This window comes from Cupressus sempervirens, chromosome 10 (assembly GCF_028749045.1).
Source record: "Cupressus sempervirens isolate cs-2001-9-10 chromosome 10, ASM2874904v1, whole genome shotgun sequence".
NCBI classification, from domain to species: domain Eukaryota; kingdom Viridiplantae; phylum Streptophyta; class Pinopsida; order Cupressales; family Cupressaceae; genus Cupressus; species Cupressus sempervirens.
In genome coordinates this window covers 527,217,091-527,234,402 of record NC_143127.1, presented here as the reverse complement: position 1 = coordinate 527,234,402, position 17,312 = coordinate 527,217,091, and the positions used below count along the sequence as shown (strand labels likewise).

Here is a 17,312-nt window from a genome sequence, read left to right as displayed (position 1 = left end):
GGCACTAGCATAGTAAAATATAGATGAATGTTAAAGCATTACGTACACCTAATGCATCAACCATTCGGATGCTGACAACGTGTAAAGGTAATCGAATTTAAAATAAATTCAGTTTTGATTCGCAAGCTGCTCGTGCTTATCTTAGGAAATATATATTCAATGTCCCTGTAAAAGTTATACTCCAGTATTCACAATCTTGGAGTGAGAGAATTTTATAAATGAGAGAATGCCACATTTCTAAATCACATATACTAGGTGTGCATTAAGGGAGAACATTGGTTCATTCATGATTGAACCAAATTAATACTTCATGATCGGCTTCATATATGCTTCAATGTTAATTTGGAATTCGAACATAAGTTAACAATAATGATGATCGCATGACTTGAATAGTGGTCCATACTTGCATGGTTATAATTGTCTCATTGAGCTCGGTTGTCCAAATACTGAAGCTATGAAAGCACAATTGGCTATTTGCCCTTGGATTAGGCACCGCAATATTGATTTTTAGCTTAACTCTATTGCTTGTAAAAGGTGTGAATTACTTGCACGAATGATGGCTAAGAAAGACCAGAATATAGGAAAAAAACTGTGCGCCATGTGGTTTCCGCAAAGGCAAGAATGTTATATTAGAACAAGCTTTCGTATCATACTTAGCCTTCTCATTTGCATGCTCAGTTAAGAGTAAGATTTTGCAAAGGTGGCAAGGAGCTACAAGGCATATGACCATCGGTTCAATGTGGCAAAATAAAAATAATACCCAACAAGATAATCTAAGGCCGATGGAAAACATTATAGAATTATAGCCGCTCAAGAGGAAAGATAAATTATTGCCAAAGAATAATATTAATCCATGCTATATACCTTAGTATTGTTACTCATTTTTCATCTACTGGCTCAAAATGGGTAGGGCCATGATTGCTAGACTAGCTGCTAAAATAGAATGCTTATGATCATGCATTTGGATATGTGAAACACTTGATATTTCATGCATATAAGTTACATGTTTATAACGAAATGTAAAAGCATCACATAGAGCAAATATATGCCACAATCTTGACTGAAAATGTAACTTCATTTATTAAGTGTTCATCATATTTCACACAGGCCGTGAAACTAACCAATGAAAATAAACCAAAATCTGATCTATACATGTAAATGCAAATGCGGAAAGTAAAGAACACTAAAGTAAAATGGGTGATGGGTGCTAGCCTTTGCTTGGAATGACTGGCCGCGTTGCTGGTTGTTGTTTGTGTGCTTGTTTTCGCTGTTCCATTTTCCATGCTCCCACTCCAAATCTTGCATGTACAACAGAAATGGGTTAGATCTAAAAGATCTAAGCTATGACTGACTCACTCACCATCTTACCTCGCATATATATGCATCTACATCCATAATCCCAAGACCCTGATTTAATTTCCAACTGTTTGTGTCATGTGCAGTAACATGATGAATGTCATGTGGACGTAATATGTGGCCCCCACAAGCGTTCGAGCCCAGCATTTCATTGATCAACATATGTTTCATAAAGAAAGAAAAGAAAAATGCATAATATCAAAGGGACATATCAATCTTGATTTGAAAACTTTTATTATTTCAGATATGCATATCACAGTTTCAACTAGTGTGAAGTTGTTTAAGGGACAGTGCATTTTTAAAAGGGCTGAAACCTTACAATTTATGAAAATTACACAACATTGACTATGAAGGAGAACACAACAGCAGGTTGGGATTAGCCCAGTATATTTAGACAAATGCCTAGTTAATCATGAGACTAACAGTAAGGTTCAGATGTTGACATAGCAATCTCCAGGTTCTTTCTAAAACTAGCATTTGAGGTCATTAAAAGCTACAACAGGGGAATGAGTCATTTAGCATGAAAGCAAAACAATGCAAGAGAATGTGGATTCAGGAGACTATGAATGCTACAGGAGGGATTATAGGATCATTTTAATTGCTGAACTATCGTATAAGCCAGACACAAATATTCAGCAAGAGCATGAAAGTTTATAAGCAAAAGGAAGTTGGGGCAACATTTTGAGTAGAGAGAAGTACATATCTATAATGCTGAAAATATCTGCTGCATACCTGAGAGCTTTTGTGCATAAAATCATTAGCAAACAATTCATGGCAGAGAAGTGTATTTAAAAATTTCACAGAGAGGCTTCAATGGGTGTTTATTTGTTTCAAGGCAAAAAACCTTTTTGTACCATCTTGTATGTTATCTCTATGGGATTCATAGAAATGAATGATGATTATTATCCAGTAAATACAAAGTCAACCTATAGCTGATTCACAATTGTGGAAGTGCAAGTGCATTTTCATGTGTAAGAGAAACACAAGAGAGAAAAACATAACCAGTTATTTGGTATTCCAGATTTTTTAAGATCAACAGTTATGACTTAGAAAAGTGTATCCAATAAACAGATAAAAGATGCCTGAAGCTCAAATACAAGAAAAGAGCTTCTTCATCACAGAATGACAGAAAAGCATAGCATGAAGCTACAACAACATCAAGATTCAAGCAGTCTATTTGTACATACCTATACAAAAGAAATCTATCAGATCTTTTAAGGAGTAAAAGATGAATATTCAGATTTTCATAACAATGGCGGATCCACCTGCATATTGCAAAGTTCTCAGCATAAGGAAGAGAACACCCGCATGAATTCATTGAAATCTACAGTCAAGTGAGATCCAACAAAAGTCACCATCTATAGATGATGGAGGAAGCAAACACATAGTTGCCGACATAACGCAATCCTGTGAAAGAAAGGTCAGCTTGTGATGTAAGGCTGGAAATGCAAATACCTAGGTCGTATGTGAGCAACAGAAAAGCAAGAAGCAAGAAATCCCTTGTTATCAAAACGAATATATTGAAACACGCGTGAAAGGTTTTGGGATCTACAAGGAAAATTATAAATTCCAGCCGCAGGGAAATGTATAGGTTTTTACCGTTGAAGGAATATCTCTGGTTACCTGCCAAAAAATGATGGAAAATGTTCATGTTTATCTAGTAAAGTAGTGGCGGTTCACTTTTCGGATTGGAAGCTGTAAGTACATGCTAGAGTGTAAAGTTTCTGCAAAATTCTGTCCTAAAACTCAGACTTCTATAATATCCTTTAGTTGCCGAAGTTGATCTTTTTACTGTTCTGAAGATAAGAGGAGTTATCACCTTTAAATCTGATCTGAATTGTTTTATGTATCTGCAATAAATCGTATAGGTATTATTGCTTGAGGGAGCAGACTTGTCTTTGTTGTGTGTCCTCAAACTACAAGAATACCTACCTTTCATACCATGACCAAAGGGCATGTCCCTCAAAGGGAAATGACTCTCTCTAGGTTGGCTCATACCACACTTCCAGAAATCGGCAACCAATGGAGATAAATTAAATGTTAACTAACAAATCTAATAAGTTAGTGTTATACATTAACATATATCAAGAATCGCCGCCCATCCTTTCATGAAGCGTAAGGTATTTAATGCCTTACCCGGTATTCAAAGGGAGAAGATTATGGTGCAATCTGCACTCTCTCAGATCAGTATGATATCGTAGTTATAAACCTAATACTCCCTCTTAACTTGATAATCATATTGAGAGATGACATATCTAGCATCATCAATTACGATGAATAAGCATAGATTGATACTCTATATCTATTTGAGTCTTCCTGAGCAAATGGCATCATAGAACACATGATACTGAGTCATATAACCATCTTGTGATATGACTTATCACTTATACTAGTGATGTCAGTATTGCATGTAATGCAATACACACATGATAAGATTTGAAGAATGGTTAAATTCTTCATTTATCCAGGTTGTGACTCATAAGAACTGGTAATGCTATATCACAACTTGATCTTGAGTTAAGATCTATCAGAAAACAGGATAAATTCTGAAGAATAAATTATTCCTTTATCCAAGTTGTGATTAATAGGCATAGAAATGCTTATTTCACGGATGATCTTGAACTCACCTAGACCTAACAGTAGTTCTATACTGTTCAATACATTATCTGAGGGATTGTCATTTCTCGTAATGTCTTTTATACAAGTATTCATTATCTCATAGATCATCACTTCTTAAATAATGATTACAGATGGTGGAGCCCATAACAGTCAATAGCCTGACAAGAAAAATTATTTTATTAATAATTTAAAGAATACAAATGAATTACAGTTCAACCATACCAAGTCTTTTCTTGAAGTGATCTATCTTCACTCTAGATAGAGGTTTGGTGAGAATGTCTGTTGTCTGATCTGCAGTGCAAATGTATTCTTATTTTACAGTATTCCTATCTACCATATCTCTTTCATAATGGTAAGGAATTTCAATATGCTTGGACCTGTAATGGAAACTAGATTCACCAGAAGCTTGATGAAACTCTGATTATCACAATGAATAATTGTAGGATTCATGGCTTGCCCAAATATTCCCACAAGTAACTTTCTAAGCCAAATTGCTTCTCGAGAGGCCATCGCTACTGCAATGTATTCGGCTTCTGTGGAACTTTGTTCTACTGAAGATTGCTTTCTACATATCCAAGATATCATGGCTGATCCTAAACTGAAACAACATCCTGAAGTACTTTTTCTGTCTTTAACACTTCCACCCCAATCTAAGTCAGTGAATCCATGTAAATCTAAATCAACTTTCTCATATTTGAGCCCAAGATTTAGAGTGCCTTGTAAGTATCTCATAATGTGACTGCAACTAGGTGAATCTCCTTTGGCTCACACATAAATTGACCTGAGGCATTAACAACATAGCAAATATCAAGTCTTGTATTTACCAAATACATAAGGGACCCAATCATCTATTTTTAGAGAGTAGAATTTATGGAAGGTGATTTTGTTGCTGCTTCTTTAAGTTTATGCAGATTAGCCTCCATTGGAGAAGACATAGACTAGCAATTCCACATTCCAAATCTCTTCAAAATATTTGATGTATATTTCCCTTGATAAAGTATAATACTGTCAGAATTTTGCCGTACTTTCAATCATAGGAAGTAATGACGGAGTGCCATGTCTTTCATCTCAAATTCTCTAATTAGATCTTTGTTGCATTGATCTATGAGATAATCATCATTTGTTATTAGTAAATCATCAACATACAATATTAGAATTACCATATCATCTTTATCCTTTTTATAATATAAATTTGAATCGGCTTCATTTTTGGAGAATCCTAAGCCGGTGAGATATCTATCAATTCTTTTATACCAAGCCCTTGGAGCTTGCTTAAGCCCATAGAGAGCTTTCTTGAGTCTGCAAAAAAAAACATTAGGATCATGAGTTTCAAATCCTTCAGGTTGCTCCAAATATACTCCTTCTGTAATCTTTCCATTTAGGAATGTTGTTTTAACATCTATCTGATGTACTTTCCATCCCTTCGATGCTGCAATGGCTAGGACTGCTCTTACAGAGGTGTATCTAACAACAAGAGCAAAAGTTTCTTTTTATAATTAATTTCTTCTTTATGAGAGAATCCTTTGGCTACAAATTTGGCTTTATATTTTTCAATGCTACCGTCAGCAACATGCTTTATTTTAAATATTCACTTGGAAGAAACAATAGATTTTCCTTTAGGTCTTGGAACAATTTCCCAATCATCATTCTTCATAATAGATTGGTATTCTTCTGTGATAGCTTCTCTCCAAGCTATATGTTTAATAGCATTTGAAGTATTGGTTGGTTCTGATTTGGACAAATCATTCATGTTTGCTGTATGACTAGAAAATCTTTTGGGTCTTTTGCTTTCTTTGACTATTGCAGAGGGTGCAGCAAAGTCTTGTGCTTCCTCAATAGTTTTGATTGCCCAAAGTGGTCTTTTCTTTGAATTTTGAGTTTCTCCAAGATTAAGGTTTTGAGTTTCATCTTCAATTTCTTCCATGTTCTCTCTTTGAGTTTTAGTCTCAATATTTCTTTCAGAACTAGATAAAGGAGAGGGTTCTTTAGAACTTAGGGCTCTTTTGAATGCTAGATCTTCTTCAAAAATTACATCCCTACTAAGTTCAATATTTTTGTTTCCAGGTATGAAAATCCTATATGCTTTAGATGTTTAACTATACCCTACAAAAATACCTTTCCTCCCGGAGGGTTCTAACTTAGTTCTGTTTTCTTTTGGAACATAGATATATAAATCGCATCCAAAAATCCTAAGATGACTTATATTGGGTTTAACCTTAGTAAAGACTTGTTTAGGAGTTTTATCTCTAAGGTAGGAGCGAGGGCTTCTGTTTTGAATATAGACAGTAGTACAAGAGGCTTCTGCCCAAAGATAATATTGTAGATTTTGATCAAATATCGTAACTCTAGTAGCTTCCATAATTGTTCTATTCCTTCTTTCTACTACCCTGTTTTGTTCTGGATTATAAGGAATGGTATATTCCTTCTTAATTCCTGTTTCTTTACAAAACCTTTTAAACAAATCTGATGTGTATTCCCCTCCATTATCAGTTCTAAGAGTTTTGATTTTATGTCCTGATAAATTTTCAGTTAATGTTTTAAATTCTTTAAATCTCTTTAGGATTTCTTTTGATTCTTTGCATTTTAAGAAGTAAATCCATGTTTTCCTAGAGAAGTCATCTATGAACAAAATATAGTACCAGAATCCTCCAAGATAAGGAACAGACATAGGTCCACATAAATCTGAATGGATTAATTCCAAAACATTGTTGGCTTTTCTAGTGCTATCATGAAATGGACTCTTGGTGTTCTTACCCAAAATGCACCCTTTGCATATGCTTTAGTGGTCTTTATTTAGTTTAGGTAAACCAGTAACCATCTTATCCATAGTTGGTAAGGTTTTGAAATTTAGATGTCCTAACCTTCTATGCCATGTTTCATTTATGTCTGTAGCTTCATGAATTACGGCTTGAATAGGTCGACTAGATTCTGAATTTAATTCATACAAATACCCTTTTCTCTGATCAATCAACTTCGCTTTCTTAATTAAGGAGTTCTTAGCACAGGTTATTACTTTACCGTCCATGAACGCAACATTATGTCTATCATCTTCAAGTGCTGTAACCGAGATTAGATTTCTTTTTATTCTTGGTACAGAGAGTACTCTTTTGAGAAGAAGAGAATTTTCTAATTCTAGTTTCATGGTGCAATTTCCAATTCCTTCGACGAAATGTGCTGAATTATCATCGATTGTGACTTTGCCATTAACCTTTTCTAATATAGAGTCTAGTACTTCTTGTATCCTGTTATATGTCTAGATGATCTGCTATCGATTACCCATGCTTTACTTGAGACTTTATCTTATAGTGACGAATACAATACACGATTCTCAGGCTCATAGTTATTTTCTTTCCTAGTAACATTTGTACAGTTCACTTGTTGTTTAGAATTCTCAGGACAATTAGATCTTTAGAATTCTTAGAACAATTAGATCTATAGTGTTTAAACTTTTCACATTTGAAACACTTTATTTTGGATAGATTTTTCTTAGATTTGTCATTCTTTTGATTACCCCTTGTCTTCTTGAAATGCTTCTTCTTGCCTTTATAGGAGTTTGTATTAAGAACATGAAGTTTTTTATCTTCTGTTTTCAATTTCCCTTCTTTCTTTAGTTTTTTGGATTCTTCCTGAAGACAATCTCCCTTATGTCTATTGAAGTTAGAAAGTTTATCTCTGGTGCTTACTCCTTGAGCCAAAGTCTCCCATGAATCTGGTAATCCGTCTATAGCCATTAGTGTTAGTTCTGTGTCACTAATGATGGTTCCTATACTTGCAAGCTCATCTTTTATGATGGTAACTCTTAGGAAGAAAGAATTCATCGATTCTCGCTTCTTTATTTGTATGTGATTTAGTTGCCTTTTTAGTGCTAGAACTTTGGTTGCATTGTGAACCTTGTATGCATTTAGTAGTGCATTCATCATAGCAAATGCTGTCTAATGTTTTGGTAGCATAGGTACGATATCATTTTTCACTCCATCTAATATGATCTAAATGGCTTTTCTATTTCCTTTACTCTAGATAGATTTATGAGGTTCAACTGGAGGTTGTTTGGATGCTGAATCAACAAATTGTTTTACATCATTTTCTTCAAGAATCATCATGATTCTGAATTTCAAGGCATCAAAGTGTTCTTTCCCATCAAACTTGTCCTCGGGTTTGATTGTGTATTCCATTGAAGATAGGAGATAGATGCTAGATATATAAGGTCTAATTACTTGATTTTGCAGAGCCTAGGTTCGACTACCAGAGCTCTGTACCATGGTAAGTTTCTGCAAAATTCTGTCCTAAAACTTAGCCTTCTATAATATCCTTCAGTTACTGAAGATGATCTTCTTACTATTCTAAAGATAAGAGGAGTTATCATGTTTAACTCTGATCTGAATTGTTTTATGTATCTGCAATAAATCGTATAGGTATTATTGCTTGAGGGAGTAGACTTGTCTTTGTTGTGTGTCCTCAAACTACAACAATACCTTCTTTTTATACCATGAACAAAAGGCATGTCCCTCAAAGGGACATGACCCTCTCTAGGTGGGCTCATACCACACTTCTAGAGATCGGCGGCCAATAGAGATAAATTAAATGTTAACTAACAAATTTGTTAAGTTAGTTTTAAACATTAACATATATCAAGAATCGCCGCCCATCCTTTCATGAAGTGTAAGGTATTTAATGCCTTACCCGGTATTCAAAGTGAGAAGATTATGGTGCGGTCTGCACTCTCTCAAACTAGTATGATATCACTGTTATAAACTTAACACGGAGATAAAGAGCCAGAAAATTTCATGAAAAAGTGTTTCTAGGAGATAAAATCAAAGGAAAATAACTCAAGCTAGTGAGTTTCTAGAAAATAGCAAAAAAAATGCAAAAAGTATGTTAAATTATTAAAGGATTCATGAACATATCTTCAAAAAACCAATTATGGCCACAGATTCGAAAGAGTTTTTCTTACCTGTATGTTGTATGAAACAAGATATGTAGAAAGCATCAGCAATGGCAGCTCACAAATCTTGAAGTCTCCAGAAAAGCTGCCTGTATAAAGAACAAGTGGATCAAAAACTTTGTTCACAAACCTTAATTGGCGGCTAAAACACAGATAAAATGTAAAGGATTGCCATATTAACAGGAAAATCTCACCTTCGACATGACATCAATAGGAAATCTTGAACAAGAAATCTAGATTTTATCATATCAAACCCTTGCAAATGACGACATTAGGAAAACTCCAAAATCCCAAAAGCAAGAAATTATCATGGCGTCGAACTCCAGAAGAGGTAGAGATGCAGAGATTAAAGAACAATGGCGGCCACAAATGGAGACGAAAATCCTACATTTTCCTTTCTTTCAAACTTTTGCAGACTTCAAACACAAAATGGAAGAAAATGAATGAATTTTGGTTGAAAATGTAACATAAAAGTTACTAAGTTTCTTTGCATAATTTTTGAAGTCCAGGCATTTTGATGGGATTTTTTTTTTCCAAAGTCCGAGTCTATGTTAATGTTATATGCCGTGGGGTATTATAAGGACTTAGAACCAAAGAACCAAAATTTAGAATTGGATAGGAATCAACAAGGCCTACTCAAATCGTGAATCGCCTATGAATTGACAAAGTGGAAAAACCCTTCGCATTTAAAGATTTTAACTATTTAAAACTTATGTCATGCACTCTTTATTGAATATAACTTAAACACACTATAACATCATCAAATAGAAGCTAACATACATATACAAGTAACATAAATGATGAATCCATCACATACGTAAAATGTAAATTGTAGCTTAAGTAAATAGAAATTGATAATATGATATATGATATATGTAATCTAATGAAAGGTTTTAAGTGTTGCATATGATTGAAAGAGGTTAAGGACGATCTAATTAATCTTCTAGGAATGTTGGAGTTCATGGTATTTTTAGTCAAACAAGGTATTCTCAAAGTTATTTGTAACTATATATCTGATGTGTTTCCAAAACACCAATATTTCCTAATCGAACAATAAAACATTTAAATAATCATAACTCATAATTGAGATGCAATAAAAAAAAGAAATTGACAAGATAAAAGATTTTTTTGGCCAAGTCATGAGGCACATAGCTCGACGATTTAGGCAAAAATCGCCTAAATTGGCGATTTATGCATCAATGAGTTAGGAAAAATTGAGAGGGTCAAGTCGAATCTCTAAATCGCTTGAATCAGACGAATTGAGATGATTCTCAATTACTCTGCTTAGAGCAATTTGCCCTTCTAGTTGTGTTTTAAGTATTTTGCATATTATTTTTGTAAAAACAAAAATATTTAATGTTATTTATAAACCACTTAATGTTTTTGTTATCCTAAATGCAAATACTTTAGGTAAAGCATAAATTTTAATTTTATTGCCTCTATTTGTAGACTTGGAAAATGCAATAAATGTCACTGGTAAAAGGAATTAGATGGCATTCATGTCTTGACTTAGTTTGTAAACAATTGGAACCATGTGGAGCATTTATAGGAGTTGTGGAGGGAATCTGGTTGGAAGTTAAGGTCGGATTTGACTTTATCTTGGTAGTTGAAAGCTCTTTATGACCAGTTGGAGTGTTTTGTGGATAGTTTTGAGTGAGTCATAGGTGTCATTATGACTTAATTGGCTTCAATTAGTGGTTGGACTTCATTTTGGAAGTTTCTAGGCCCTCTTTCCATGGCTATTTTCTTGCATCCGACCCAAGGGGTTGTGGAGTGTACTTAGTGAGTTTTGGAGCTCATTATTGTTCAATTCTGATTATGCAAAGAAGGATTTTTGTGACATTTCTTGTCCTTTGTGTATTTTCTGCATTTTTTCTATAGCTCAGCTTTTGGATACTGAATATATTGGACCAAATCATTTTGCAGTTAGTCTTATTTGGATATGAACCTTTCTTTTCTTTCTGCAGTTCTGTATAAACGTATGATGGATAGGGACAGTCAGTGAGTTTTCATGATTCCTATTGGCCTTGTCTCAACACTTACCAAGTTGCACTGGTGTAAGTTTGTTTGTAGGTTACAATGTGTCTCTTCTGCGTTTGTTAAGTGAGTACTATCTTTTCCTTATCTTTCTTTTAGAACCTCACTGTGAAATACTTATGCAAGCCTTAATAGAAAAGAAGTGTTTATTTCATTGAATAAGTTGTTATGAAGTGAAGTCAGTTGTATGTTTTGTGTTTATATCTTCGGTGGATCACCTGTTTGTTAGTTTTAAAGTTTTAAATTTTCTGAGTTTCCTGCATATTTTTTTTCCCCTTTCCCTATCAAGTTCTTAGAATTTGTTTTGAAGAGCAAAATAGGTGATTATCCAATAGAAACCGGCCTAGAATCCGGAGGTCTCATTTTCAATATTGCACTTCTCATATGCAGAATTTGAGTTCCATGTTATGCCAGATTACTAGACTTTAGAGTTGTAGTAGGGTGCAAATTTTGTGCATAACAAGTATAGTAACATCATGTTCCACCTACTTATACTTGCGTATGTATGTATACACACACATACATGCCTGGTATTTTAACAACGTATTTAACATATGCATCTTATATTAAGTGGACATATACATACATCTAATTCACGTATACATACATATATGTGTGTATATACATTATATGCGAGCATATGTACATACTATGATATTATTATACTAAGGCATGGCAACATCACATGAAGCTCTGAGATCATCAATTCATAAGGTAACATTTTTAATTAGATGTTCAATGATCTTCTATTAATAACGCATATTTATTCACTGGGTAGCTCATGGTAGTTCTTAGTATACTCTTGCTTGCCTAGCCATTTTGCCCCTTAGCTTTGGTGGTTAGAATTCATACCTGTCGACTCATAGGTGAAGTGGTGTCCCTTGCTCAATTCCTTTCTTGGCAATACTTCCCTCTCCCCTTCGACGTGCTCTTGCAAGAAGAAATTCTCCACGATAATATCATATTCCTCAAAATAATCATAATTACTATAACAAGTTATTATTCATAAAAGAACATAACAACTAACTACCATTTCACTTCCTGTGAATGAATAAACAACTTTTCAATATTTCAAGATAACAATATAATAACATCATAACAAATAACTAACATGTCATCTTCACATGAAATTCAAACGATTAACCATCTTACTATTTCACATGATAATAAAATTTTAACAGTCAATTGACTTCACATTAAAGTTCAACGGCTACATAAATAATTTAAAGTTTCGCAAAAATTGGGATGTAACGCCTTCTAAGTGAATTATGCCCACCTTAATCTTTTTACATAATTTAATCGCAATCATTGCTGCATTAGCCTTTGCTTGATTGCTTGTTCCATCTAGTTGTTTCTTCGCAAATTGCCATAACGTCACCCAACTATTTCTTATTAATTGCTTCTGCACCTGACAACCGTGGGTTACCTCGGGTAGCTCCATCAAAATTGACTTTAATCCATCCCTATTTTGGGGGGATACATTTAATTTTGCTTTTGTCAACCGTTAAGCCTTTACTTTTGTCACTATGATTCTTATACTGATTCTTAATTCTCAGCCATTGCCTCTAAACAACATTGTGCCAGGAGGTAAAGATGCTAAAGAGGTAAATAAGTGAATAATATGAAATTCACTTTAGTGAATAAGTTATAATAAAGGGGGCACTTGGGGCCCATATCCTAGAGGCACAACTTATAAGTTGTGAATCTTAGAATTAACGCCTCAATTACACACAAATAAATAAAGAGGTTTCTTAATTCCAAAATAATATAAAGATAAAAGCCAAGATGTTATTAAATTTAAATAAGTTAAATCTGAGTGAAAGGGAGCCATTGCTCACAAGTTTAGAGAAAGAAACCATATATTGAATCTTCAATTATTTGCTCTTTGGAGGATGCCTGATATTTTTAATAAAGCCTTAGTTCTGAATTACTAAACTTGGAGGAGGTCAAATTTTTAATGAAACCTTAAAGGTGTCCTGAATGATTAGATTTCGAATGAAGAATCAACAAATAGTTTTGCCATGAATGGCGTGTGAACTGGGAGTTTGTTTGGGTGGCAGTGTGCAGATGAGAAGGTATGAAAAAAAGGTTTTGGTGTCAATTGCGGTATGCTCGTTTTTTGAAAATTCTCATTCTTTGCAGCCGGAGCACTGAACCAGAACAATTTGCAGCCTCTTTGGCTCAAGGATGTCATCCGTTGCAGCCATTAGCTGAGACATCATCCTCAGCCTGGAATTGGTTAACCTAGAAGGTCAAAATCAGTGTTTGTTTGCAGTATAGAGAGAGAAATCATTGTACTGCAGGAAGGAAAGAAGGAATCAGCTTCTCAGTGTGTGTGGAGTACAGATCGTTCAACTTCTAGCAGCCACATTGCCAAAATTCATATCGCATGTATTGTTCAGGATTTGGTGTGAAGCAATATACACCCAGCTTAGTTGCACATGTTTGTAGCATGCTTGTTGGCTACAGAACAGGTCCCAAATTCACTCCTTACTACCCAGAATCAGCGTCATTAGCAGATCAAGTCTTGCATAATACAATTCAGAGGTTTTAAGAGTCATTTCAAGCATTTGCATTGTTGGTGAATCCATTCTGGGCTTGACCTCATCTCTACTCAGTTGTAGCAGCATCATTCAATTTATTGTCATGATTCCAATAAACAAAATTCCATTCTTTGGGTCTGGTACGATTCCAAGAATTTGTAAGCAATAAGTAAACTGTAAATGTCATTGGATTTATAAATTAGAAATTTAGTTGCATATTTGGAATTGCATTATTTTGGTGGATGCTCATTTCTTGTAATATTATCATCCAAACCCCCAAAACTCAGAAGAACAGGAAAACTCCAAAAGAATCAGAATAGACAAAAAAAATCAAAACTGACATCATGCTGGTCACAGATACAGATTTGAAAACAAATCTTCCATTTTCAGCCTTATATCTGTTGGAAATATTCAAGACTATGCTAAGTTACTGACAGGGGAGGGGTGAATCAGTAACTTCAAAAACTTCTACCAATTTCAATTCCATTTAGCATTTAATTCATCACATCTGATCTAATTGCATGCGTAAGAAACTGAAAAAGTATTCACAACACTTGAACACAAAATTTTGGTGACCCAGAAACTTTCCAAATAGAAAGTAAAACTGGAGTGGGGATGATACCCACAAACTTTAGTACTGCAGCATAAAGTTGGCCTGTTAAGGCTTACATTGATCACTTTTGATGATCTGCCCTGTTAGGAGCAAATAGGACTATTAGGTCCACCTTGTGAGAGGATTTGCAAATATATAATGAAGTATGCACTTGGTAAAGAGATTTAGAAAAGACTGTTAGGTCTACTTTGTTAGAGGATTTTGACTGGTTCACCTGTTAGGATGAAACAGTAGATCTCTGGTATGCAACTGAGTTTGCTGATAGAGAATCTTTAGTGTACTAATCACCTCCTGTGATAGATTTGTCACTGCTGCTCCTTGTATTGATATGGTCTTTAAAATTCTTTATCTGCTGCATTCATTTCATTTTCGCATTCTTGCACTTGCATTACACATTCTTTACATTCTATTTTTTTTTTTTGGATATGATGCAATATGTCACATATATATACCAATCCAATTTACAAAATTATAAAGTTGGCCATGACACAAAATCACAAATATTACAAAGTCGGCCCACATGAAGATACTCGGGTTCTGAAGACTGACACAGTGAGGTTTTGATACTCGGCATCCACTGTCACTGCTTGGCATCATCATGCTCTTGGTAGATGTAGAAGCTCGGTCCATATTAATCACTTTCAAGTAGTTTTGAACTCGGTCTGCACTGGTGACTAAGTAGATACTCTAATCAGATACAGTAAGAAATAATAAATGAATGCTTCAAAGTATCAAGTTTGGACTAAAACAATGAATCAGTTCTCTACATGGAAATAAATAAATGAGTGAATGAATGAATCAAAGAAATGAATGAATTATAAAAAGAATTTATTCTTGAACTTGTTATAAGTTTTATGGAAAGGCTTGAACTATATGTGAGAATTGTGTGCTAGGACCATGTGGAAGTTGAAATTTAAAGACTTCTAAGTGTTTGGTCTTTACATTCAAATCTGTTTTTGTGATTTCTATACGAGTCGATATAAGTTGTTTCTTGGTACAGCTATATATTGTTTCTAATTTTATGATTCTTCATCAGACATTGGAATTAGAAATGCCAATATCTATGAAAAATGCAAACAATTTAACTCTATAACTATGTATTGAAACTTACATACATTCTTTTATGTAGCTTTTTGGATTTGCAAATCTATTGGTTCAACGATTGTTTCGTGAACTTCTGGCAAATGGAAATGAGACTACTAAGGAGAGTGACACAGACATTCACCAGCATGAGGCAACTCTGGTCTCAAGTTTTGGGGTAGGCCCTTCAAATTAATTTTAATCTTTATCATGTCATTTGTTCAAAATCCTTGTTTAAAGCAGCATTAAAAATCTGGAAAGGATTTTCAAACTGTAATTGTTTGCAGTACTGAACCAATATGTGGGATATATAAAAAAAGATAATGTTCTCGATGACAAGAACTGTTGTTTGCTTTCAGTGAAAATGAAGTGATTATATGGTGCCAAATTATAAGGAGCCGGGAAATATTTAACTTGTTTGAGAAATGATGTCAAAACAATTGTCAAACAGAATTCTAGTAAAAGAGTTGGAGTTTGTGCTGAGTATGCAATTGCTGCAGCAGAATCTGTCTCTGAAACATTAAATCATTGGGATTCTGATGGGTAGACATCCATTATAAGGAAGTGCTTGGAGGTTACATGTATTACCACCAGATAGTTATGTAGCATAGTCCCACATTTCTAGACCCAGAGAGAATTTGCAAACTTCTTATAATAATTTGTACATGTTTCAGAGAATATAGTATTTCACACACATCAAAGTAAATACATCAACTAAAGAGAACCTACCAATTATTATAATATCCAGGAAAATCTCAAATCTTGTAGGTTTCCTGCCTGAATACCTTCTCTTAATGAGTTCAAACATATTTTACTGGATCTGTTATATGCATCATCTATGCATGGTTTGGAAATTCTTCAGTTCATATAATGTTGAAGGATGAAAATCTGTTGTTCGCAGCTGTTAGACTTTAGGGAGAACTACAGCAGGAAATCTTTTAATCAGTGCATTCAAATACTTTCAATGGATTTAGCATTCAAGTTTCACTATTCCCTTTTTATGTGTCCTGAATAATACAGTGTTTGAAATTATGTCTGATCTTATTTTGTACTTCAGACCCTTTCTAATAACTTTGTTTAAAAATGTTTGGCTTACAAAGAGTATCTGCTGACATTTATACTACAGTCGCAACCTATGTGAGGCACCTTCTTCTGTTGGGAGAGTCTGATAGCCATCACATTTTCAACGGGCTCCCTTTCTTCCCTTACTCTAGTATGTTCACTTGCTTTCAGCATGGATGTGTGCAAGTGCCGTGGACCATGTACTCACCAATAGTTACCTCTTTCCCCACATACATATTTCCTTATTTCCCTGCAGCTGTCATTTTCTGACCACACTGCTTTGTGTTCTGAGACTTCTTGCTGATTTTTTTACTCCTTTCACTTAGAGCTACTACCAAGATCTCCCCACCCATTATTAGGCACACTACAACCTACTTTGATGATGATTCGACCATTGATTATGCTTCCCATATTACACATCTTTTGTTTGAATTCTACTTCCTCCCTCTCCTCACCATTTATTTCTTGATTGAGTTCTTATGTGAAGCCCTTTGGGATGCTCTGTTAAACTCTTTCCCCTGCAGTATGCACTGTCTAGCTCACTGTGCCACCACAAATCTGGCCCTATGAACTAATGGTATGATGCTGAATGTAAATCTGTTCACGAGAAATTTATGTTTTCTTACTAATGACCCTTCATACTCTCCACTTATAGGGAATATTGTTTTTTGCTTGGACACAAGAAATGATAGTTTCTTGTGTATGGTTGAGTTTCCTTCTTTGTTGATCTCCTCTACTCTCCCAAGAACATTTGGCCTGGGTTCTTCTATGCTCTCTCCATTATCTATGTAATGATCCCAACCAGTTCTAGCTTCAATTCTAGTGGTTTTACAATTTTGTTCTATTACAACGAAAATACAATCAGGATCAATGCTAATGGTCTCCACTGTATCTGCTTCTATGGATGAAGGTTTCAGCCTACCTGCATGGTTGAGCAAAATAACAATGAAGAGGAGAAAAGTGGTTGTTCCTCCAGACAATCTCCCTGTTAAGAAGACCAAATCCAAAGCTTTGAAGGACAAGATTGTTTCCAAAATTTTGGTTGATTCAGATAAAACCA

General features: G+C 34.6%; 1 protein-coding gene across 2 annotated transcripts in view; it reads left to right on the top strand.

Moving 5' to 3' along the window:
* The window catches only part of LOC149534966 (DNA binding protein), a 304,932-nt gene that overhangs the window by 108,915 nt on the left and 178,705 nt on the right, over positions 1 to 17,312 (top strand). For both annotated transcript variants that reach the window (XM_089805409.1, XM_089805410.1), the window contains exon 4: positions 15,240 to 15,368. In XM_089805409.1, the coding sequence (XP_089661535.1) occupies positions 15,240 to 15,368 (129 nt within the window). The remainder of the gene's footprint in view (positions 1 to 15,239; positions 15,369 to 17,312) is intronic.